The sequence below is a fragment of the Peromyscus leucopus genome, chromosome 8b (genome assembly GCF_004664715.2).
Source record: "Peromyscus leucopus breed LL Stock chromosome 8b, UCI_PerLeu_2.1, whole genome shotgun sequence".
Lineage (NCBI taxonomy): Eukaryota > Metazoa > Chordata > Mammalia > Rodentia > Cricetidae > Peromyscus > Peromyscus leucopus.
The window spans coordinates 89,667,410-89,691,840 of NC_051086.1; the positions used below are offsets into that span (position 1 = coordinate 89,667,410).

Consider the following 24,431-nt stretch of genomic DNA (forward strand, 5'->3'; position numbering starts at 1 on the left):
GAGGATTGATTGACTCAGAATGGTCACTGACAGAGGAGAGACACGGGCTGATGTGAGCTCCATGGAAGCCCAGAATGTAATCTTTAATCTGTAACGTGGGCCCCTGGCCCTGCCTCCCCACCCCAGCCCAGATGACATATTTACAGGATGTGTAGGGACCCACGTCCAGGCCAGGTGAATGCAGCCCCCTCCCCCCATTCCTTCCTGGGTGGGGCAGGAGATGCAGAAAGTCGGGGACCGGGGTGAACTGGTCACGGGAAGTCTTGTGTTCGTGTTCCCACCGAGGACACGTGGACACAGGTGGTCCTGCCCTTGTGTGCAGAGGCCTTCACGGTGGTGCAGAGGCGTAGATCCACACGTCTGTGCCCAGGGGCACTGCCACCCGTGTGCAGGTGTGACACCTAACAGAAGTCTCAAGGAACTCCAGCCTTTCCCCTGTCCTCAGCTAGTGGGACTGGTGGCCGAGTCTGTCTTCCTGTCACTGGGACAGTGCCAGCTGGGGCTCAGTGCTGAGGACCCCACTGAAGTCGACACCATCTGGCCATCCCAAAGGCTGCCAATGGGCCCTAGGCTCCAGGGTGCCGCTGGGGTGCTTTAAATAAAAGGAAGCCATTTTTTCCCCCATGAGCGTTCCTCAGAGAGGCCTCAGAAATAGGTCGAACACAATGGGGGAACTCTCTGGCCCTGGGCTATCCAGAGCCACTGCTTAGCCTGAGTGGGGTGTCCCCAAGAAGGGGGTTCCTTTCATTTGTGGCTTTCATCCATAAGGGAGCCTGCTCCATCCTGCCCAGTCAGCTTGGCTTTAAGGGCAAGGGGCCAGAGCTCATCTGTCCCACACAGGGTCCTGAAGGCAGGCCACAACAGACTGCGTGGGAGGGCCGCACAGCTCTGCCAGCCTCGGCCCAGCTCTCGGGCTGGGCTGTAGCGAGGACCAGAGGAGGGCAGACAGAGGAACATCTGTAAACTTACTACTCAGCCCCAGAATGAGGATGATGAATAGAGTTTTGATGGGGGGGTGAGGGGGGCTTGAGGACTTTCCTAGTAGCCTATACTCTACCATGAGGCTTCCCCTTTCCTGATGTCTCTTACATATCATAGGCACTAACCCTGGGGTCTCCCCTGGCTCTCCCTACCTAGAGCCTCCCTGGGAAGGTAGCTTGCTCTGGAACAGCCAGGCCACATCAGGGGGCACTTGAACCCTGAGACAGCCCCAGAATCACCCTTCTTGAAAGGGGAAAGGTGCCATTTTATTTTAGGGACTATATTTTCTATACCCCCAAATGCATGCACCCTGGCAGGGACAGAACGGTTGGTTTGGAGTCGAAGACAGTCTGGGGCAGAGGGTCACGGCCCCCATGAGCTAGGCAGTGGGCACGGAACAGGCAGCTTTGGTTTGAATCAGCACTCTGATTTCTTCTAAGCTGGGTGGAGGCGGGGCCACACAGGGCTGCTCAGCCTCTGCTGGGTTCCAGTGTGGGCCTTCCAGAGAGAGATCTGGGAGGTCTCAAGGCCACGGGCCTTCCAGGCCCGCCTGTAAGTGTCAAAACTTCCCTACAACTGCCCCCTGGCCCCAGCCACCCAAGGTTACATTCATTAGTTAAGATTGACTTAAAAAAAAGAAAAGAAAGAAAAAACCGTGTAAGATCAGCTCCTTCCCATGAGGTCCCAGAGAGCTACCACCCTGGTTCCAGCTGCCTGGTTCTGAAGAGGGGCCAGCCAGCCTTGTCCACTGGTGGCTACCTGCCCCCCCAGGCGCCACTCCAGGCCCCGACCTGAGCTGTGGCAGTCTGTGACGATGGGAGCTACATTCACGGGGGGAGACATGTGCAAGGCCAAAGCCGCATGAGGTGGGGTGGGGAACTGGGCAGGAAGTGCCCCCCTCCAGGCCCCTCCACCCAGGTGGTCTGAAAGATGAGGCCACAGTCCCAACCCCGACCCCTGTGCAGACAGGAGTCGAAGGGTTTGGACCTGGAAGACATTTGCATGGTGCCTCCCTCTGTGGCAGGGTGGAGGCAGCCTCGCGGTCCGGGGCCGAGACGGTGGGTGCCAGGCTCGGAGGGAGCAGCGTGGCACTTTAGGCCCCTCCGGACCTGGAATGGAGAGAGGGCGTCAGGAGAGGACAGGGGGCTGGGCCCTGAGGGAGAGCCCTCCAGCTGCCTGCCCCCCCCCGTCCCCCCTCCCCCAGGTCTTGGAGGCATCAAGTCACAGGCTGGCCAGGAGGGGGTCTGGCAGAGGTCGGACAGCGGTGGCATGGAGACAAAACAGATGGGCGAGGACGCAGAGGGAGGCCCCCTCCTAGGGGCGGGGGCTGCGGGGCACGGTTCCAGCGCCCACCCGGCCATGGGACCCGGCTGCAGAAAGGACAGCGGAAGGTGGGCCAGGCAGGGCCCAACAGGCGGGTGGGCAGGAGGAAGGGCCAGAGCGCAGGCTGAGGACTCGCTTCCCAGGCTGCCTGCGGGGCTGCGGGAATCGGATCGTCCCAGCTCCAGGTCAACAGAATGCAAGGGGACGACGAATGAAATGGAGACAAGGACAGCGGGAGGGATGACGTGGCCGGCATCACACCGCCCCCTGCTGGGTCGGGTCATACCTTCCACGACGGATGTTTCTTCCGGAGTCAAGGAGAGGACAAGCAGAGAGAGAGAGAGACGGGAGAGGGAGGAAAAGGGGTCGTGTGAACCTCCTGTTCTCTGAAGGAATGGCCTTCTATCCCAGGAAGACCTTCTGCCCCACAAATGGACCATGGAGATCTACTTCAGATTGGTGGAGGGTTCAAGCCCCAGCTCTGTCACTAAGTCACCCGTGACCTTGGGCCTCAGGGCTCTTCAAGTGCCCAGTATGGTGTCCAGAACAGACCCTAACTGCAGTGACCTGGAGTTCAAGGGCTGGATGTGGACTGGGATGGGGGGGGGTGAACACACACACACAACACACACACACACACACACACCACACACACACCTCCCTCAGACAGGCCCTACCCACCTCTCCCCTGGCAGTGCTGGGACACACTGAGCCAACTGAGCCCAGCCTTCAGTAACTACAGTCGAGGTAGTTACTGTAAAATCTGGTGTTTAAATATGAGCAGGTAATTGCTGTAAACGTTCAGATTACAACCTGTGGGCTGACTTGAACCAGTGAGGTGTGAGTTCTGGGTGAGCTAACCTGTCAGGGAAGCCATTAGGCTCCAACAGCCTGGGGTGCCGAACCCCCAAGCTAGCACCCGGAGGGGATGGATCTAGGGAGCATGTGTCTCTTACTTAAATCCCCAGCCCGTGCCGCCCAGGACGATGGCTGCGACCAGGACAGCCCCGGCGATGGAGCCAATGATGATGTTGGTACCGCTGGGACCTGGGGAGGAGGGCAGGGCTTGGTTGGCAGGGACAGGCATGGAGGCGAACAGGCAGCACTGAGAGAATTAGGTCTGTGGCGACGATGGCAAGTGTGAACTCAGTCGCCCGCCAGCTGGCTGCAAAGCCTCACTCATTGTATCTCATCGGTTCTCCCCTGGTGAGCGACGCGCCCGGTGAGTTGGGGGCGCTATGCCCAGCACCCACCCCGGGTGTGGACAATGCAGTTCCCTTCTGCCCGGTGCAGGTGCTGGTTGAAGCGGGGCTGCGGCAGGGGATAGGCACACATAAGGCATCTCCCTCTTCAGGTTGCTGCAAACCTGTGCGGCGGCAGTGAGCCGTCCCCTGGACAAGTACAGGGAGTCCCGACATCGATCCCTGCGCCAGCCCCCGCCCGTGTAGACTACCCACCCCGTGGTCCGCGGTCTACCGGCTTCACAATGCTCGCACGCCCTCCCGTGCGTGGGAGCAATGCGCGTTCCCGCGCCCCATCTGCTGAAGTTGAGCCGGCCCAGGCTGCAGCGAGCGGTGATCTAGCCACAGCATGTTGGGCCCACAGGCAGTGCGTCCTCTACGTAGCTCAGTCGGAGCCGCAGCAGCTGCACGTGACTCCCTTGGAGAGCACGGGAGAGCCAGCCTCGATGTCCCCAGCCCACCACTCCAGTCCCCACCCAGACCGTGGTCCAGATCAACACCTGCAGTCCAGCTCCTTGCCTGTGGTGGGTGACACTGCTGAGTCCCCCCAGTCCCCTGCCGAGGGGCTCCAGAGATGTTGACGCATAGGAGGAAGCACAGAGCAATCCTGTTGGGGAGGGGGACAATAGCCCAAATTCGCCTCAGACCAAGTACTCCACTGTGTCCCTCTCCTCTGGGCCTCCAGGCTTTCCGACCTGCTGCCTCCACCCGCAGACTCCACAGCCGGATGCCCAATCGAGAGAAGCCTACTCACTGCTTACTGCACTGGACCAGCCAGATCCTTGCGCCACAGTTCCCACGCTCTGTCCCCTCCACATTCAGCTTCTCATAGCAGAAACGATCTGCAGCCGCTAGAGATAGAGATAGATAGATAGATAGATAGATAGATAGACTAGAGTAGATTCCACGATAGATCCGTTAGCAGAAGCACAACAACCAGAACATACGAGCTGCAGTGTCTCTAGAGCCATCCATACTCAGCCATCCAGGTCCTCAGAAGCCACACATCAGTGCAGGGCATGTCCAACCAGAAGCAGTCCCAGCCTGGCTCTCAATTCTAAGTTCTCCCCGAGTCTCCGTTCCCCACACCCAGCAGGACTCACCATGGCCCCAAAGGGCTTGGCACTGCCGGTCCCGGGTTTTACAGCGGCCTCCATAGCAACGGCCCTAAGACCCAGAGCAGACAAAGCATGAAGACACTGGAGGGTCAGAGCAGAGAGAAGACTGCACAGCGTTCAGACGGGAGGACCCCTCACCCCCGCATACCTGGTCGTGATCACAGTAGTAACCATCCAGCTTGTGCAGGTTAGGAGGACACTGTAGAGAGAGGAGCTGGCTGAGCAGAGTAGCCCAGGCCTGAGCTGAGGTACCGGGGGAAAGAACGTAGGAAGCAAATTCTGCCCAAATTCTCGTGTACATGACTCTTCCCCATCAAGGACAGGGGCCCATTTGGCTCTGAGGATTTGATTGGTAAACGCCTATGCTTTTCCGGGCTTCCTCAGCTTCTTGCACCCATTACCCTGGAGGCCTGAGATCTAATTAACCAATGTTACTACCCACCAGATGCCTAGCATACACTAGACACGGGCGCTAGGCTATAGGAGTACCAGCCTGACTACAAATGCTTGTTTAATGACGGAAGGGACAGAGGGCTTCGGCTCGAAGGACCCCTGTCTCAGAGAAAAAAAAGCTGAGGCTGGTTAGCGGTGGTGTGGCCCCTGCTAAGCAGAGAGGGGCGGAGAGTAGTCAGCTCTTCAGATCGAGAGGGGAAGGGGCTGGCTGTCTTGCTTGAGCCTCCACAGGAAGGGCAGCGGGTTGGCAGACCTGGCTTGAGTCGCCGGTACAGGTCTCTGCGATGTCACACTCATTCACCGCTTCTCGGCAGGAGACACCTCGCGGCTCATACTAGGAAAAGCATGCATGTTTCCGGAAAGGATAAATATCTCGCCGCTGCCCCCCACCCAGGGTTATCCTACTGTCCTCCTGGAACCTGGGTCCCAAGCCCAGTTTCTTATTTCCTGTCCCTCTGCGCCCTCAACATCAAGGGTAACTCCCTGGCCTCCAACTCTAACTCCCAACCCCATCGGCCCCATTGACCCGGCCTTTGGGAAGGCCCCGCCCACAAATGCTTGGCTCCTCCTCCCTCCCGCCTCTTGTCCAGGGTATCCAATCATCTCTTTGCTCCTGGCCCCGCCCTCCCTCCCGCGCTCGCTTGATCTTTCTCACCTTGCAGCGGCGACAGCAGAGCCCATCGCTGCACATGGCGTCGTGAGTCAGGGTGCATTTCTTGCAGCAGTTGCCACCCGCCCGGCTGCACTCCTGAGAGTAGCGGGGAGAAGCGGAAAGGAGGGCAAACAAGCCCTTATCCTCGATCCTCCCCACTCGGTCCTCCCCACTCCCGCCTCGACCCTCCTCACTCCTTCCTAGAGCCCGGGCCCACACCGGAGACCACCCGGACAGCTCGCTCACCTGCACCGAGCCGCAGTCGCACTCCTCCCCCGCCTCCACGAAGCCATTCCCGCACTCAGGAGGGTCCAGGAGCTGGAGGGGGAGGGAATGCCGGGAGCCTGGCTGGGACCCTGCGCGCCCTCCCCCTTCCCCTCGCCTGCTTCCCGGTTCTCCACGCTGGTACCTTGAGGGGCTTGTTGAACAGGCAGCTCCCGCCTCCCTCCTGCAGAAACTGGTTGTATTCGTCGATGCTGCAGCGCGAGAACTTGCGGGGCAGGTAGAACCTGGGCAGGCGTTAAGGGACTGTGCTTGCTGCTGGGGCAGCCCTCCAGCCCTCCCTCGGGGGACTTGGTTACCACTACGAGGAGGCTGAGGAACTGCCCAGTGACTGCACGACAGTCAATCCCACATGCCCATCTAGGAAGGGGTGGAGGACGTCACTTGCGATCACTTCACTGAACCTCGGGACAAAGAGCCCAGAGTTGGAACGCTCCGGAGAAACGGCGCCTCGCACGAGGCTCGGGCGCCTCCCAGTGGCCAGAGAGCGCGCTGCAGTCTAGCCAATTTGGGTGTCCTAGCCTCCCTGCGCTGTTTATAGATAATGGGTGGTGTTGGAATCCTGAGTGCTCCCGTGAGCTGGGCCTTCTGAAGCCACCTATCCAGACTGCCAGTGCTACCCCAAAGCCTTCCCCAAGTCTATCTATCGGAACTCACCCAGTGTCCTCCATGATGCAGCCCAGCCAGATGTCTGGACATTTGCAGTCCCCTATGAGGCAATTTAGGAGCACATGAGATAGGGTAGAGGGTACCCCTAACACTGACCCCTTATTCATCTCTTGAGGTGCTGGGTGGGTCTGAGATGGTTGTGGGCTTCAGGGTCGGTACCTGCCGAGCTCCGGTGTTTATTCCACATCATGCCCAAGTTCTGCCCTAGCGTCTGGGCCAGGGTCACGGCCATAGCGCCCATGTTGCCGTACTAGGGTGGGGAAGACAGAGCACAGGATGTCTACACCCTTCCAACAGCCACTGTGTCTTAGGGCGCTGCCCCGTGGCCCCCCAGCCATGCCCCTCCTGCTCACCTCGTTCACACCTCCACCCCGGGACAGTGAGCAGATGCCCCCCACGTAGGCCACCCCACTGCTGGTGCTCTGGAAGGTTCTACCCCTGAAGGGAGACAGCGTTCAGGGTGACTCCGCAGAAGTAGCAGTGGATTCCAGCCCTTCACATCAGCCTGGTGACCTCAGGCTAGCCCCTCTCCTGTTTGGGTCCATTCACCCATAAGCCAAACCAGAGGTCTAAGGGCCTCGAATCGCGTTTGTCCCTCACTAGGGAACTGGGTCGCTGAGGTAGGGATGATGGGCAGTCTGGCAAGGGAAAGGCAGAGAGTACGTCCCCTGTGCAACCTCAGGTGCAGAGGACACCCAGCTGGCATGTGGCTGGGAGCAGGGTGGCAGGTGCAAGGCGAGGTCTGCCCGCAGACGCCCGCTCCAAAAAGGGCTCCTGGCAGTAAGAGGCAGCAGCCAGCAAAAACTGGCGGGGCGTCGTGTGGGGACTCACGAGAAGAGGTGGGTGGCATCACTGGGCTCAGGGAGACCCTCCCGCCGGTAGACCATAAGCCGGGCCAGGGTCTCCAGCAGGTCATCCTGCACCTGGATCTTGTCCCCATCTGCCCATGTTTCCATGGCAACCAGCACAATTCTTGTGTTGAGCTGTTCCTTGTATATCTGGGCCCAGAGAGAAGATGGGAGGGGAGGGGTGCTGGAGGGAGGTGCAATCTATATTCCCAAGAAATGGGGGTGTCAGTGACTGACAGTGACCCCCGGATGCCTGGATGTGTGGTGGGGAAGGAGAGGGAGAGAGGGCCTGCTGCTCACCACATCCGCCAGGTTCACGACAGACTTGGCGAAGTTGCTGGTGAGGACCACTGACTGGCGCATCTGCTCGAACTGCCGAGAGAGGCGGCGAAGAAGGTAAGGCTCCCCGGGGCCCCTCCGCCCAGGGCCCCCCTCAGCCTGGGCACTTACCAGCTGGTGGTCGTTGATCACAATCAACTCTACATACTTGGTCTCGCTGTGCACCGTGGGGTGGCCCCTGCGGACCTGGAGGGCGGGTAGGCACTTGGAATCAGAGTCCCCTCTATGTCTGGGCTCACGGCCAACCCATGGGCAGACATGTGGGGAGGGGACATTCTGGTGTCCAGTCAGGGATGGTGCCAGCCCCCATCTGGCAGAAAGTGCCACCCCTCCCAGCCTGGAAATGAGAGCAGAGGACACACAGTGTCTGAGGGCCCCAAATGGGGACCTGTGTAGACACCATTGTTAGGGAGGCGTTGAGGGGCCCTTCCAGGAAGTAGTTCCCTGGCTCCTGACCTCATCGCTCCAAGCTCTCTCTTGCCCAACCATGGGTGGGGATGACCTGCCCTGGACCACAGTCTAAGGTCTCTGCAGCCCGAGGCTGTGCGGGCCCCGTACCTGCCTTTTCCTCCTCAGCCTGGGCCGGGTGGGAGGAGCAGACTGGGCAGGGCCAGCAAACAGGCAACCTGTGGGGAGCAGACGGTAAGAGGGGCCCAGCTGTCCAGCCCCACCCGCTTCCCCCTCCCTTACCTGGTTCCCTGCATCCGAGGGGGGCTGGGAGGAGAGGGGTCCGGTAAATGAGGTGGGGAAGGGGTCCCTGCAATGAGGGGAATTAGTTCTTGGGGAGCCGACCAGGTCTGCTCTGGGCCCAGATTGGAGGAAGCTCCAGCCCTTCCCCCACCCCACCCTGGGGTGACCCAGAACTGGCCAGAGCTCCCATGTCGGATCTGATCTCCCAGATGCTCAGATTCCAGGGTCAAGACCTGGGGGCGCCCTGAGAGACAGGGGCAAAGGACACTGGAACCCAGTGAGAGGTCACTTGGGGGACAGAGGGGACATTGGAGATGGGGGCACAGAAGGCAGGAACCAAAGCTGGGGTCACCCAGGGCAGTGAGGCTGAGGTTGCTGCAGGAGAGGAGGAGGGTACCGTCGCTGCTGGGGGCAGTCACAGCATGACCATCAGGAGGGCAGAAAGGCCTGCACGGGCCTTGCTTACCTGTGGGGGGCCCCAAGGCCCAGCCATCTCTTTGGGCTCTATGATGTAAGTCAGGTTCCCATCAGAGAAGACCCCGCTGTGGAGAGAGGCAGGCAGACATGTGGCAGGATGGTTCCTCACCATCCTGGGCCAGGCAGAGGCCCCCCCTGCTGCCCAGCGCCCCCCACACTCACTGCAGCCCCTGGCAAGTGGACAGCGCGGCAAAAGACTGTGGGTTGCCCCGGAGTTTCCCGTGGTAGTAGCAGTGGTCTCCAGCCCCCTGTGGAACAGAGGGCTGTGAGTAAGACACCCTGCCCAAGCATGGAGGCGGCAGCGGCGGCCATGCAGGGGCCGCAGCCCTCCGAATACCAGGCGCTCTAAACCTGTGGGACTTCTGATTCCTCTGTCACCGTGAACACGCTCCTCACACTTTCTGGGTCAGCTCCATCTACCCCATAAAATGAGGACATTGGGCCACACAGCAGCTCCTGGCTATTTGTTGGGGCTGGTGAGGGATCCCAGACTCCTTTGAGACCAACAGATGGATCGGACATAGTACCTGCCACCCCCCAGGCCCTGTTCTGAGCACACCACATACAATGTGTCAGGAACCAGCACCTGCTGTGGATGCACACACACACACCCCACCTCGTGCGCAAGCTCACAGTCACATGTGGTCTGCAGCTGAGGGACACTGTGACAGCATGGGTTCTCCTGACCTGGCTCATAGGTCAGAGGGGACCAGCAGCACCCGCCTCTCCCAACTCCGCTTCCTGCGGAATTACTTGTGCTCTAGTTCCAGAACAGGCTGGGGGGGGGGGAGCTATTTATAGACACTCATTCATCTTTGTTCAGGCTCCAGGGCCTCCAGGGCTGGGACCCTAGTGTGGCAGGCATCTGGGACTCCCAGGGCAAGAGGAGGCATTTTGATCTGCTGCTCAGGGGTGGGTGGAGCTCCTGCCCAGGATGTACAAGGCCCTGGGTTTAGTCCCTAGAACTCAAACAAGGGAGGGTGGTCATCTCTTCCAAAGCTCCCTCCCAAAGGATTCTGGGGATATGGCTAATGTGACACAGTGAGGGTCCTATTATACCTCCATGCAAGGGAAGAGGCTGGGAAAGTCAGGCCTCCGTCTGAAGGAGGGAGGCTCAGGGACCCACACCACCCACCCTGCCCTTCCTGTTGGTCCCCAGAGCCTCTAAGGTGGGAAGGATGGGAGGTCCCTTGACACCAGGCCATGTTGAGTGTGTCCTTGACATACCTCCACCAGCCACCTCCCTGTCGTCCCCATTTCTCTGTGCTGGGGTTCTGAAGATCAAAGCCTCCACATGTGTGGCCAGCTACCGCTGACCCACACCTCCAGCCTCACCCCTGCATCTTTAACCACGGAACAAGCACCTCTGCCCACTTGATTCAAAGTCACTCACAGTGCTGTGCTGCGTGGTCCCCTCTCGGCTGAAGTGGCGTTCCACGTACTGCGAGGACAGGAGGTGGCTGAAACAGCAGGAGGAAGAAGGGTCACTTGGTGAGGCCAGGTCCTGCTTAGTTCTCACCCCAGCTAAGGATCCAAGTCCCACAGTGCCCCCAGCCAGCCAAGCCCCACAGCCCGCGGCCCACGGCCCACGGCCCACAGCCCACCCTCTGGCTCCAGGCTACACTCACTGGTTTAGCTCCAGGTCCAGCGTGAAGTTTGAGTTGAAGGCTGGGATGACGAAACTCACCTGGGCCAGGTGCACGGGCTGGTGTGGGGAAGGGCAGAGAGGAATCAGCCTGGAGTCGGGGGAGGGGGGGGGGTGAGGGGGAGGGGACAGAGGAACCTTGGAGGGGGCAGCCAGGCTCCAGAAGCTGAGGAGACCCCTCCCTGGGGTCCTTGTCCTCTGAGACCCCATTCCTTCCCTGAGGATAGCTGTTCAACCTTGGCCACAGCCCACCCTCCACCCAGGTCCTGGGCATCCTCTGTCCTCTGGCTACTCTCTGGGTTAGTCTCCTTGAGAATCGGGGACAGAGGGGTCAGCCTAACCTGCCCATGGCCTCATGCTAGGCTCTCAGAGCTGTTGATAGGGCCACCCCAACTTCATGGGAACAAAAGGGAGCCCCCAGACATTCCACGGAAAGGCAGAAGGGTCCCCAGCTCATGGGTGGGCAGGGGAAGGGAAGCAGTCCCCAACCCCAATCTACACAGGAGGACTTGGGTTTTCAGACACGTGGAACAGGCGGGAATTGACCACTGGGGCCCTAATGCTGGGCAAGGGCAGACACCACCACCCTGAGAGGAGGGTAGACCTCCCACAGCTCCAACCCATTGCCCTCTGCCTGCCCAAAGCAGCTCATCTTTAATATTTCAATCCCACAGTTAATTTTTAAACGCGGAAGTTTTCCTGATAAATTTTTCAAAGGGGCATTATGCAGTGGGGCTGGGAGGCTCCAGGTTGCCATGGCAATGGACTAGGCCTGAGCAAGATGGCTGCCCTCTCTGCCTGGGTGCCCAGCTGCTTGGCGGGTGGGGGTGGGAAAAGAGACATCAAAGGCTGGGGGGAAAGATTCACCCCACTCCCAGAGGAGGGCAGCAGAGCTTTGGGTGAAGGGGGAGCTGGCCTGAGAGTTACAGTCACCTTAGAGACCCACCGGGGGCCTAAGCCCCACCCCAAGCTGGCAACTTGGCTTTGGTCTTCCAAAACACTTGGAAAGGTCTGCAGGCTGAATTCAGGGGTTGGAGTCTGCCTCCTACCCTGTCTGTTTAGGAGGGTGGACCTCCAGATCCCAGGCATTGGTCTGAACTCTTCGTGAGCACGGCCATATTTGATCTCTCCAACAGCCCTGTGGGACAGCTGCTCCTGTCCTTCCTGACAGCCGGGAACCAATGCACAGAGACCTAACTGGTGCGCACAAAGCTCCACGGGTAAAGGTGTTATGCCCCGTGTGGTGAGGCAGTCTGCAATCGCAGCCCTTGGAGGATGAGGCAGGAAGATCACGAGTTTGAGGCTAGCGTTGGCTTCATAGTTCCAGGTCAGTCTTAGCTCCATACTGAGACAGAAAAGGAAGGGTGGGGGGAGCTGATATTCAACCGCAGGAATAGATTTCCGGGGCCTTCCTTCTAGAAAGGTGGCAAGAGATGGAAGTCGTCCCAGAGCCATGGGAAGCTAGCTCTGGGAATGCAGGCAAGGAGAAGCCAAAGGGCCAGGGCCTCCAAAGGCCGACCTGTGAGCCCCAAGGACACGGACTCACCCCACCCCAGGCTGTCTGAGGTTCCAAACTCCACCCTAAGCCCCTAGAGCATCGATCAGACTCAAAATAGAGAGCCAAGGGCAGTGAGGTCTTGCTCTCTCCCCCTCTCTCCAAGCCCTTAACCTGGCCAAGTCTGTTGTCCCCTCCCCTAGGCCTGTCCTGGTTCGGATCACCTCTCCTTCAGCTCCGCCAGGGCGTCTCTGCCCTTCCCACCTCAGGACAGCTTCTGCTTGTCTGTCTGTCCCTATCCTGCCTGCTCGGAGAAGTCGCTTTCCAGGCGCCTTCCCTTGATCCTGTTCTAGGCTGTGCAACCTTAGGGATGACCCAGAAGCCTCCCCGAGCCCCAGATTCTCCATCTGATGAAGGTAAGGTGAGTGGACGTTGGAGCTGGGAGGCTGGCTTTGCAGGGGCCATCCTGATCCCACTCTGGGGAAAGCAGTGAGACATGGTAGGGTTCTATTTCTCCAATAGCCTGCAGCCAGTGGGGCTCAGCTGTGGGACACGCCACCCTTCTCCAGTGGACATGGGGCTCAGCCCAGAGACCAGCCAGGAGGGGGCTCTGTCCAAGGCCAGGAGGGGGCTCTGTCCAAAACCAGGAGGGGCTCTGTCCAAGGCCAGGAGGGGGCTCTGTCCAAGGCCAGGAGGGGCTCTGTCCAAGGCCAGGAGGGGCTCTGTCCAAGGCCAGGAGGGGGCTCTGTCCAAGGCCAGGAGGGGGCTCTGTCCAAGGCCAGGAGGGGCTCTGTCCAAGGCCAGGAGGGGCTCTGACCAAGGCCAGGAGGGGGCTGTCCAAGGCAGGAGGGGCTCTGTCCAAGGCCAGGAGGGGCTCTGACCAAGGCCAGGAGGGGCTCTGACCAAGGCAGTGGGACACAGTTGAGAAACCAGGCACCAAGGCACGTTGGCCTGGCCCAGCTCAGTCCACTTTCAGAGGGAGAACTGGATAATGCAAGTCCAGCCTTATCCCAGGCACTGGGCTGCTGGTTCCAGGACCGGCAAGTCCCTGGCCAGCTTTTAGCCAGTGCTCTACCAAAGTCAGCAGCTCTCTTTGCCAAGCTGGCCCACTGTCCCTGCAGCAGCCCCAGCCCTGCCTCCTCCCCTTACCCTCTGTCCCTAGGGCCTCCAGACATGAGGTCACAGCACTGGCCACCTCAGCCTCTCCCTGCTCAGTACTGCTCAGGACTGGACATGACCCCATGCCCTGTGCTTGCCTCTTACTTCTTGGCGACCTTGGTGCTTAGGTGTTCTGTTCATTTGATCTCACCCTGCCCGGGCTGGCAGGTCCTCAGGGAGCAACACCAGGTGGTGACAGGCCCAGGGTCATGCTGGGGAGGTGCCAGGCCAAGTCTCACTTCTGGGCTAGAGGCTGTGTCTGCATGTCAGCTGTGGTGACCTGGCAGGTGAGTGCCCCTTCACCCGACTCTGTCCTGTGACAGGTCCTCTCTGCCTCCCAGGCACCTGCTTCTGGCTGCCCATGCCTTCCTTTCTCACTTTCTCCACGCCCTGCGTTGGGCCCAGCCGGATTATAAGACACAGACACGGACAACCGCCTCTGCCTCAGACCTCAGTGGTGGGAAGGGGTGCTTAAGATCATCAGAATTCTAGGGTGCCCCAGAAAACCTGAGCTGCAGAGTCCTGCTCCCCACAACCTCCAGGAACTGCCCCTCAGTACTCTGAACCCAATCTCCTCTAGCTCCTCATCTGCAGAGCCAACACCTGCCTGTACCCAGAAGGCTCAGGCCATTCACAGCTCTCAGCCTCTAAGTATTCAGTTTGGTTTGTTTGTTTGTTTGTTTTGTTGGTTGGTTTTTCCAGACAGGGTTTCTCTGTGTAACAGTCCTTGGCTGTCCTGGAATTCACTTTGTAGACCAGGCTGTCCTCGAACTCACAGAGATCTGTCTACCTCTACTTCCTGAGTGCTGGGATTAAAGGTGTGCACCACCACAGCCTGGCTTAAGTATTCAGATTTTACAAACACACACACACACACACACACACACACACACACACACACACACACACACACGCATGTGCACACACACATAAATACACACCACATACAGACATGCACATATACAAACATATACATACACAGTTGCACACACATGCAATCACTAATTCACCTTTTTATGACCTTCAGTCCTTTGGAGTGAGGGCTATCACTCCCCATCCTTTCTCCCCATCCAACTGCTCCACAGGGATTCGGTGATTCAGGCTGGATGGGCAGTGTCAGACCTAAGGAGCCGTTCACCCCCACTCCCCATTTCTGTGGTTAAAACGGGGTGCCATGAGCATGGCGTGAAGCTCAGCTCAGCACTCCATGTCAGTCAGGGTCAGTTATCACGGTATGGAGGACCTCCACAGTCTGGCGGCTGAACGGGGCTTTGAGGGTAAAACACTTCCTTTGTTTACCTCCTGTGATCGGGACATGAACGGTGGCTTGGAGTGATTTACCTGTGTGGGGTCACTTCACTCTCTGTGCTGGGAGACACTACCACCTTGTGGGGCTGGGTGACAGAAAATAGAGAAAGAGCCAGAGAGACGGGGGCCTCGTCTGGGAGCCCCCTCATCCAACAGCAACCCCCCAGCCACCACCAAAGGTGGAAAGCTCCATTCATCAACAGGGCAGCGGGACACAGACAAGAACAGGTGCACGCATTTCCCATGACTGGAGTTGACCTAAATTTTTTGAGGACAGAGTCACCCTTACAGGGTCATCAGTCCCTCTGGGGACAGACTCCGGACAGCTGGGCTCCTTGAGGCAGCCAGGAGGGTGCTTGGGTAAGGCCAGGCCTACAGGCCAGAGTCTTGTGGGAGGACTTCAGATGTCACGGTGTGCCTCTTAAAGTCCCACCTGGAGCTGCACAGGTAACCCCCAGACGCCCTGTCCTTGGCTGCCAGCCGCTCACCCCCTTCAGAGAGCCCCTGCTCCCCAAGACCCAGACAGGGCTGTGTTGCTGCTCTGCCATAGCAGCACATCACAGCATGGCCTTGTTTCTGGGGGACCCGCGTCCATGGCCTTACTGTCCCCATGTCTGTCTTGCATGGACTGGGGTCTCACTCACTTGCCCTCAATGGCTGTGCGAAAACAGCCCAGCAACTACCGCTCTGGTGGTTCTCGAATGTGCTCTCCCAGTGACAGCTGGCTCCAGTGAGAGCTGTCTGCAGGCCTGGGACCCCGAGTCCTGACCTTGCTTGCTACCCACAGCCTGACTTCCCTTTGGTCCCCCAAGGAGTTTGGTTTTCTCAGGGCCAGGCAAGATCCACACAGCAGCTCCATGGGCCGCTGGATTCAGTCAGTTGGCTTACTCTGCCCAGACACACTCATGCAGTGAACAACCAACGCAATGAACACCACGGTCCTCTTGTCTGCCCCTCCCCGCACCCCCAGCAGCAGGCTCCCTGAGACCATGGCTTTCTGGGTTTTCAGGAGCTCTCCAGGACACTCTGGCCCAATCTTCCTCCCAAAAAGAGAAATGAGTGAGGTATTGAGAGCCCCGGCAGAGCGAGCCGAATCTGGGAAATGGGAACAGAGGCCCTGGCTTCTGGAGTCCGATGAATACTAACCAACCCAGACATCCCGCAGCTGAGGTCTGCCCCAGCAAGGTGTGATGGTGACATGTGGGGTCTAATTTACGTCCCAACTCTGCCCTCCACCAAGCCAGGGGGACCCCAGCATGTGAAGCACTTCCTCACTGCTGACACCTCAGGAGGGCTGAGACTCAGGTTATCATTAGGAATCAAGACAATGACGTTCTTCAGAAAGGGGACGTGACCAGCCGCCAGCCAGAGCAGGTGCCCTGTGGCCAGCACAGGCCTATATCCTCCTGCATCACCAGGGACAACACCGAATGAGGCCCAGGTGCAGCGCAGTGACCCCTGGGAAAGGGTCTGGGCAGAGGCAGGGTACCTCCTATTGAGTCCTGGCTCTATCAGTCCTGAACTTCTGACCCTGGGAAGCAGTGTGTGTACACGCATGAGTGCGTGTGCGTGTGTGTGCGTGCGTGCGTGTGTGTGCACGTGTGTGTGTGTGTGTGTGTGTGTGTGTGTGTGTGTGTGTAAGGGGGTTACCAGGACCTGGTTCAGCCAGGGGACTTCTTGGACATGCATGTGTCCTCTGTCCTTTCATCCTTCTGGCTCTGGGAGAATTGGAGATGTTGCCCCTCAGCCCCCAATTCAGAAACTCCTAGAGGCAGAATAGCCCAATGGGCAGTGCCCTGGACTTGGAGAACACCGCTCCTATCCCCAGTTTAAACTCCATCAACTTTGGGCCAGCCTCTGTCAGTCTGAGCTGGCTCATCTGCAGAGAGGGGCAGACAGAAGTATCTGCCTACTAAACAATGTAATGTGCATGCAGCTCTCAGTGGAGTGCCTGGCTCAAAGTAGCCCATGGCCTTGGCTTTTACCTCCCCTTTACCCACCTGAACAGGTTTCTAGCCTTTGGAAACTGAGGGATGGAGATGCCAGGGCCCCAAGCAATTCCCCTGGGGAGGATGCATGAGGTCCCTAAAGGGCCTCAGGCCTAGAGAAACGTTCACCGGAGACGACCACTACCCCAGATCCACAGAACTCTCCACTCCCACACCTCGGCCACTTCTTATGTGTTGGATTCAGTCAGTTGCGTAGACCCAGCTTCACACACATGCCAACCAACTACTCACCCAGCAGAAGAACATCCAAAGAGCTCAGCCCAGCCCCACGGCACTTCCCCTCTCTCCCCACTGCCCAGCCCTGCTGTCCTAGCAAGAACTAGCTGAAGGCACAGCCCCCCCCCCAGCCAGAGCCCCCACTTTTCATCCCTGTGCTCCCCAACTATACCTTGACCCCCCTATATTTGTACATCCTGTAAAGCTCAAGCCAGAGTCCCAGCGGCCAGGCAGGGTCAAGTCCACTGTGGAGCGCTCAGTTCATAGAAAGCACCAATAGGAACCAAACAGCAACCAGGACACCCTATCCCTGGGCCTGGGACATCCCTAAGGCTCATTCAGCTGCCTCCCTGGGTGCCAGAGTGGGCACTGAAGTTGGCCTCCGCCCCACCCCTACCCCTCCAGCAGCTGCCAGCTCAGGACCATTACCCCCTCCCCTCCCCTCCTCAACAGCCCTGAGTGATGGCCCATCTATTATGCATGCTCCTTCCTGCTCCACTCCATTTCTCAACTACTCCCCCCCTGCATCACCCCCCCTCGCTCCCCTCCTTAAGGGCTTTTAACCAAGTACATTAGGCAGGGCCAGACGCCAGTCTCATCCGTTCCCCTCCTCCCTCTGCCCAGCCGAATTTACCTCCCACCACTCCCAGCTGCCCAGACTTCTCAGACCTGGGTTTGCCCCTCTCCTGAATCTCCCCACACCTCCTGTTTCTTGCACAGCCCTCTGCCGGCCCTGCTGGCCTGGCTAACTTTCAGCTTCAAGCTCCTGGAGAGCTAAGGCATGCTGAATGAATATTCCATCTGGGTGATTATTATTCACATGATGTTAATTAATTATTAATTGCACTTAATCTCCTTCATTCCTAACCTTCCTCTGGGAGGCAGGGGCCCAGTAGCTTGAAAGGGATAGGGCACAGGTAGAGCTGGCGTTTGCAGATGCATTCTGGGCCTCAGATCATTTTTGCACGGTCCCACCTTCAGCTAGGACAAGAAGAATAAGTCTGTGTGTGCACAATGGGAAACTGAGGCAGGAGTAAACGTTACACTGTTCCAAGAAAGTCCACTGAGGGTGGCTTTGGTGGGACTTCGGAGCATGAATGCCTGACTGGGCGCTTAGCTGCATGGTGCTGCCCTGCCCCCAAGTCCTGTTTTAGACAGAACCACTGATTCTGGTTGAAGGATGACCCCCAAGCTAACTGAAACCTGAGCGTGCCAGTGTGCGGGGCAGGGGGTTTCCACAGTGACAGGAGGGGCCTGGAGCTGGAGAGTCCCAGTGTCCCCACTCTTGGGCTCCAGCCCCACCTGATGGCCCGTTGCCGGCAAAGGGAGGCTGCAGGAGCTGCAGCCTCAGCGGGTGGTGGCACCGAACCCTGGCTACTTGGCGGACTGCGAGGCCTCCGCCGGCCCCCTGACTCCACCACCCAGCCCCACTCACCGTCCCCCTGGGTGGATCCTGGCGGACCCTGGTGTCCACTTGCGGCTTTCGGACCTCTCCCCCGGAGCTCTCCCTTACCAGCCGGCTGGGCTCTGTGACCTCGGGGCCCTCTGGGCTCTCTGGGCTCCCCATCTGGGCTGAGCTCCTCCAATGCAGAGCTCCGCTGGGACCCAGGGCCCCAAGACCTGAGGAGACAAGGCCATAGCTGCAGGCAGATGCCCTCCATGGGGCAGGAGACGGGATGGGGGGCACGCCCCAGCCCCCACACGGTCGCGGCCCTTGGAGCCAGTGAGCATACGGGTGGGAGGATCTGGCTGCCTTGCGGAGGGAAGAGCCCCACGGGGAGGGGGCCGAGAGCTTCATTCTGCCCATCAGTCACGACTGCCCCCCCCACCCCAAACCCGCAGAGACCTGCAGAGTCCGCCGCCAGCTTCAGGGAGATGGTAGCGGTAGGGCCAGCCAGATCCGGACAGGTGGGTGGAAGCGCCTTCCCTCCTCTCCCGCTCCCCTACCCTCCCGCGCTCGGGACCCGCTGTCACCCGGAGCGCTGCAGGAAAATGTGGCTGCAGCAGAAAACCGCCGCAAAAGCCCAGGGCGCGGGGCCGGCCAGGGGCGCGGAGGCAGGGGCCAGGCGGCCAGGGTCACTCACCGGGCGGGGGGAGCAGCGGCAGCAGCAGGAGAGCCGCGATCGCCCAGCGCCGCAGCCGCCTCATGGTTCGCTCATAATCCTCCGGGTCCGGGGGCTGCGGCTGCGAGCGGCGCGGGGAGGGAGGGAGGGGAGGAGGGAGGGAGGAGGGCGGGGGCGGGTAGCGCCGGCGGCGGCGAGCGGAGCGGGCGCGCGGGCCGGGCGGGGGTCGCGGGTGGGTGGTGCGGGGCTCAGCGCGCTCTGGCCGCGGCCATCCCGGCGGGGATGCAGGGCCGGGTTAAGAGGCGAGCGGCGAGCACGTGAGCTTTGGTCCCGCCCCCGGCCCCCCAGTCGGGGCCCGGGCCACCGCTGCGGTAGGACAAAAGGGGCACCGCCCCGGGACCCCTCTTCCGGGCACTCCCTCGGCAGGTGCACCCCATCCTGCGACCCCTCCGCAGCCATCCCTTCGCTTAAGGATCTGCAACCCGTAGATTGGCAGGTGGAGGTTGGCAGGGTGAAAAGGGTCGCGGACTCAGTGATGTCCCATCTGGGGAACTGGGTGCGGAGAGTGGCTGATGGTCCTGGCACACCTCTAGGACTTAGCACGCTTGAATGGGGTACCCCAAACCCAACGCCTCTACTGACAGAAGGCTGTGACACTTGGGAAGGTAGGGTATGGTGGCGTAGGGGACAGAGGTCCTGTTGAACACACACACACCTCAGTGCCTCCTCCGGGACCCCTAGATCACCCATAGCAGGGGTGGTCCCTGCAGCCCTCCCACACACACTGTCTAAATCTGTGTCCTAGGCTGCCACCTCTTGACAAAGAGGTCCTGAGTTCCTCAGGTGAGGGCATCCTTTCCCCTAAACAAAACACAAACTACCCAGGTCGATGATATAAGGCCACATGCTCCATTTGTCTTCCATGGCCAAATCTTATTCAAGGAGCAGAAGTTACCTGGAGCCCTCCGATGTATGTCTCTGGTCAGAATAGGCTGCCCTGTCTGTAAAATACTGGTGACCCACCTTCTCAGCTGTGTCCCCAAGCCTTAGATGACCCGGTTGAACCTTTCAACCCAGTTCTTGGGCTTCTTGGGCAAGGCAGATGCAATGTGAGGGGCTGGGATCTCCGACCTCTCGGAGAGGTCCTAAGAACTCCATACCTGACTGAGATCCCAGGAGTATGTGGGGCATGACACTGGTCCCTGGCTCCGATTAGTAATGCCTGGCCTGGGGACTGAGTAGGTATGGTTGCGTGGCCGCTGCTAGGTCCCATCCTGACCTCCCAAGAGCACAGCATTTTTATACCAATACTTGGGAACCACAGGTCACCAAGGAACAAGAGCCGAGGCAGGGAACCCCTTCCTGGGTCCTCTGCTCCCTCGGGGCCTCTGCTGGGGACTGGGGAGCTGCCTCTAGCTTGTGACAGCACCCCCCCCCCCAGCTCTATTTTAGGCCCAGGAGAGGTGAGAAGGCGATTTCCCAGGAGGCATTGACATCAATGCTGGGAACGAGGTGACTTCCCCCTCCCCAGCCACCTGCCATTCCAGCCCCAGATGCTCAGCAAAGCTGAGCAAATCCTTCCTTCACTCTGGAAACATCCTGAAAACCTCCAGGATGCTTGGGTGAAGGGGCTTCTGGGATGAGGGTCCTTCCCGGCATGGCAAGATTGTGCTCCCCATTTTACAGAACTCTAAGTCCCCCAGCTGCTAATGAGAGGTGTGTGTCACAGGCCAGGGTCCCATTCCTCACTGGTTAAGCCTGTCTCCACCTCTGCCTCTCTGTAGGTTCAGAGGGGACTGGTACATCTGATTCCTAAACTTCTAAACCACTTGGCATTCCAGACCACAGAGTGACCATCCACCCCACCATGCTGTGTCGCTGTGTCGGGTACCATGGTACATTGGCAAGCCCTGACGAGGTATGCCATCAGACAGGTTAGGTGGGTCTTTTTCACAGTGGAGGGCCGTGAGGCTGGAATCTGGGTCTCTCCACACATCTAGGACCCCATGGGAGTCTGAATCCAAGGTCCAGGACTTGAACCACTGCGGTTTCTGACTGTGATATCTTTGCTTCTGGGGAGACTTTCCTGGCCCTGAGCAACATTTTTTTTTTTCTGGTAGCCCCCTAAGCCAGTTTGGGTTCAATATGTGACTCCTTGACACCCAGTTCACTTATGTTTTTGGGTTCCTGGCTCTGTATGGCCCCAGGTGAATGTCTTGACTGTCTTATGACTACATCTCACTTCCCAAGGCAAGGGTCCACCACCCATCTTGAACCCTTTCAGCTCCACTACAAGGTGCCTGGCCAGCCAAGCTGGCTTGGTTCTCCTGCCCCCACCCCCCATGGGTCAGGAGTTATTTCTGTCTTCAAACTGGTGGCCCTCCTGTTGGGAACTTCAGAAGAAGAGGGACTGTCTCCCTCATTAGACGGGCTCCTGATAGAAGTGGCCATCTTCCCTGTGGGTGGGGGATTGCCCGCGCCCCTCTTAGAGTTGCCTATGGCATCCCTACCCCGACACCACCGCTATGGCCTGCCGCTTCGACCGCTGCCCAGCCACAGGGTCTCCCTGGCTAGTACCTTTTCTGTACTTAGGGTTCCATTTACCTTCATCAGAGGGAGAGCTCTACCTCCCTCAGGAACTCCAAACCAGGGGGCCTGGGTTCCTTCTCCTCATAGTTCTTTCTGTCCTTAGGCCAATTCTCTCCTCAAGTTTTCCTACTAAAGGGCCAAGCTGGGTGGGTGAAGGGCCCAGATCTTGCTTTGGAAATTTCAGGTAGCAGAGGTTGTCCTGGGCGCGTCACAGACAGGGACTGCTGTTGGTAGAGCTACTCAGGCCTGGTCCCCAGTCTGTCCAGGGGACAGAATGAATGGAGAAGTAGATACGAACAGGCCTTGAGACTTAATTAATTTATTTAAATACTGTGAGTTCAAGGCCAGCCTCACAGGGCTACATAGTGAGACCTTGTCTCAAACAAACAGACAAAAATATTATTGGAGCCAGGCATGGGGATGCCTTTAGTCAGCTGGATCGCTACACGCAAGCTCCAGGCCATCCAAAGCGGCATAGTGAGACCCCGTCTTAAACAAAAAGGTCTTGAGGCTCTAGACTGGGTCCCAACCCTGGCTCCCTCATTTATTGCATATTTGACCCTTCGACCTCCAGGCCTGGCTCACGGGCTGCAGAGAGGGAGCCATGGCGCTGAACTTCACGCATTTCCAGAGCCCCACGCTCTTCTGAGGTCCTGCCAACTGAGCCGGCAATAAAGGTGCGGAGGAGCCCGCTCTTTGGACCTTGTTAAGCACCCACGATCCAAAGGCTTGCAAGCCTCAGGGATCTCTCTGCGCGTACGGCTTGGGTGGCCTGGTTCTGAGGGTTTGGACAAGGAAGTGCTGTGGCTCTTGGACAGGAAGTCCATCTTGCTTCATCTCAGACCCAGCCCAGGGCAGATGCTCTTCCCCTTTGAGTACCTCCCCAAACTTTCCCACACCTGCTGTCACTCATTCAAGTGGTCCTCCAGGAAACTCTGCAGCTCCCCGGCCTTGCCCAGGGAAAAGGAAGCTCTACCTGGGGTCCCAGGATCCCCGGCACACCGGCCTTTGAGGGACTTATGGGACACAGAAGTCTGTCTCAAGGGCCCAAGGGCCCCTTCTCTTTCCCATAGAGATCTTCGTGGAGACTGGAGACTTAGCTTCAAGAGGGCCCCTTAGCAGTGCCATCCACTTTATTATTATTATTATTATTATTACTATTATTATATATTTTATTTTGAGACAGTCTCATCTCAAATCTCCTTGGCTGGCCTCAAACTTGCTATGTAGCTGAGGGTGACCCCGAACCTCCACCTTCTGAAGGCTGGAATTACTGGTGTATACCATCACTCCTGGATTATACAGTGCTGGAGCTTGAACCCATGGTTTGGTACCTGCTAGGCACACACTCTAAGGACCGAGCTCTGTCCTCAGCTGTTCATCCATGACTTAGACTATAGACAAGGACAAAGGCTGTATAACAAGAACTATGGGACTGAGCCAGGCTAAGTGTGTGGAGGGAGAGAGCACACCACCGGGAGTTCACGCCAGTCTGCTGAGACAATGTGCCAAGCACCTCACACACATACAGTTTGATGCTTGCCATTTCCTGGTGGACGGCAACTACCACCACCTTCATTTTTCAAAGCTTATGGAGTTATGAAGCGAGGTTTGGGCTCGAACTTAGGTCTATGCAGCTGCCAAGTTCATAACGGCTCACAGACATCAACTGCCCAGCATGTGCAAGAGTCTCTAGGAGCAACCCCAGGGAATAATAGGAGACAGCCACAGAGGCTGCCCTCCCCCTGGTGAGAAGACTAGGACCTCACAAGGCTGAATAGGGGGTGGAGGAGGGACGGCAGAGATTTAGGAGTGGAGGTGGAGGCAGGTGGGTGAATTAAACAGGCCAGGAAGGTGGAGAGGGTGACGGTGTGGGACTTGAATCTAGCTGGCTACAGTGAGTGACAGAGCAACTCAAGAACAAAAGACACCAGACAGTGGCGGCGCACACCTTTAATCCCAGCACTCGGGAGGCAGAGGCAGGCGGATCTCTGTGAGTTCGAGGCCAGCCTGGTCTACAGAGGGAGATCCAGGACAGGCACCAAAACTACACAGAGAAACCCTGTCTCGAAAACAAAAAACAAACAAACAAAAAAGAACAAAAGGCAAAGGGGGGCAGGCCTTGTTTTGAGGGTGGATTCCTAGGTAGGACGGCCAAACGTGAGCTTTGATGAGGTCAAGGTATTTTACCTCGGGGAGGGACTCAGAAACCATCTCACCCACACCCCTAGTTTCTTTCTTTCTTTCTTTCTTTCTTTCTTTCTTTCTTTCTTTCTTTCTTTCTTTCTTTCTTTCTTTTCCTTTTCTTTTTTTCTTTCTTTTTTTTTTTTTTTTTTTAATTTTTTGAGATAGGATCTCACTGTGTATCTCTGGCTGTCCTGAAACTCACTATGTAGACCAGGCTGGCCTTGAACTTGGAGATCTGCTTGCCTCTGCTTCCCAGGTGCTGGGATTAAAGGCATTCGCCACCACCACCTGACTGGACAGGAGTTTTTTGACAGCAGGTGACAAGTTTCTCTCTACAGGTGACTACTCACTGGACAGCGGAGCTGAAAGTGCCAGACAGGACAGGGAAGAGGGGACAAGGCAGGGATACGTGTCCCGACCACTCTTGGTCCCAGGCCAGGCTGCAGGAGGTAGTGGCATTCACACGGCAGCCTCCTTTTGCAGGGACCTACGCAGTTCTCCAGTGACTGTGGACGGTGGTCATCTGGGCCCTACCCTGTCGTGGGTTACTTCAGGACAGACTGAGACCAACACGCTGCACTCCAGCCTGGTCTCTTTGCTCTAAGTTATTAACAAAGGTATTGACATGCTCTGAATCAGGATTGTAAAACTGAACGGCATTCAAAGGACAAACAGGGTCTCCGAGGAG

General features: G+C 58.2%; 1 protein-coding gene across 1 annotated transcript; it reads right to left on the bottom strand.

Annotated features, from left to right (window-relative positions):
- Positions 1 to 48: 48 nt before the first annotated feature.
- Positions 49 to 19,109, bottom strand: Adam11 (ADAM metallopeptidase domain 11). Its single transcript, XM_037201188.1, has 25 exons — positions 18,989 to 19,109; positions 18,340 to 18,524; positions 10,702 to 10,778; positions 10,467 to 10,533; positions 9,236 to 9,321; positions 9,063 to 9,138; positions 8,597 to 8,663; positions 8,465 to 8,532; positions 8,018 to 8,092; positions 7,868 to 7,939; positions 7,551 to 7,717; positions 7,073 to 7,157; positions 6,879 to 6,969; positions 6,708 to 6,759; positions 6,178 to 6,277; positions 6,015 to 6,086; positions 5,772 to 5,864; positions 5,370 to 5,450; positions 4,812 to 4,862; positions 4,649 to 4,712; positions 4,300 to 4,396; positions 3,908 to 4,100; positions 3,487 to 3,695; positions 3,261 to 3,353; positions 49 to 2,608 (listed from the first exon to the last, which is right to left on the bottom strand). Exons 1-25 carry the CDS (start codon positions 19,050 to 19,052, stop codon positions 2,560 to 2,562), a joined length of 2,334 nt encoding a protein of 777 aa, XP_037057083.1. The 5' UTR covers positions 19,053 to 19,109; the 3' UTR covers positions 49 to 2,559.
- Between the last annotated feature and the right edge of the window lie 5,322 nt (positions 19,110 to 24,431).

Excerpts from the sequence above, each read along its gene's own strand:
- Adam11 (XM_037201188.1), bottom strand. The coding sequence starts at position 19,052 with ATGAGGCGGCTGCGGCGCTGGGCGATCGCGGCTCTCCTGCTGCTGCCG. Across the intron at positions 7,158-7,550 it reads GATGCCACCCACCTCTTCTC|GGGTAGAACCTTCCAGAGCA; the intron begins GTGAGTCCCCAC and ends GTCTCCCTTCAG. Across the intron at positions 5,451-5,771 it reads TCTGCTGTCGCCGCTGCAAG|TATGAGCCGCGAGGTGTCTC; the intron begins GTGAGAAAGATC and ends TGCTTTTCCTAG.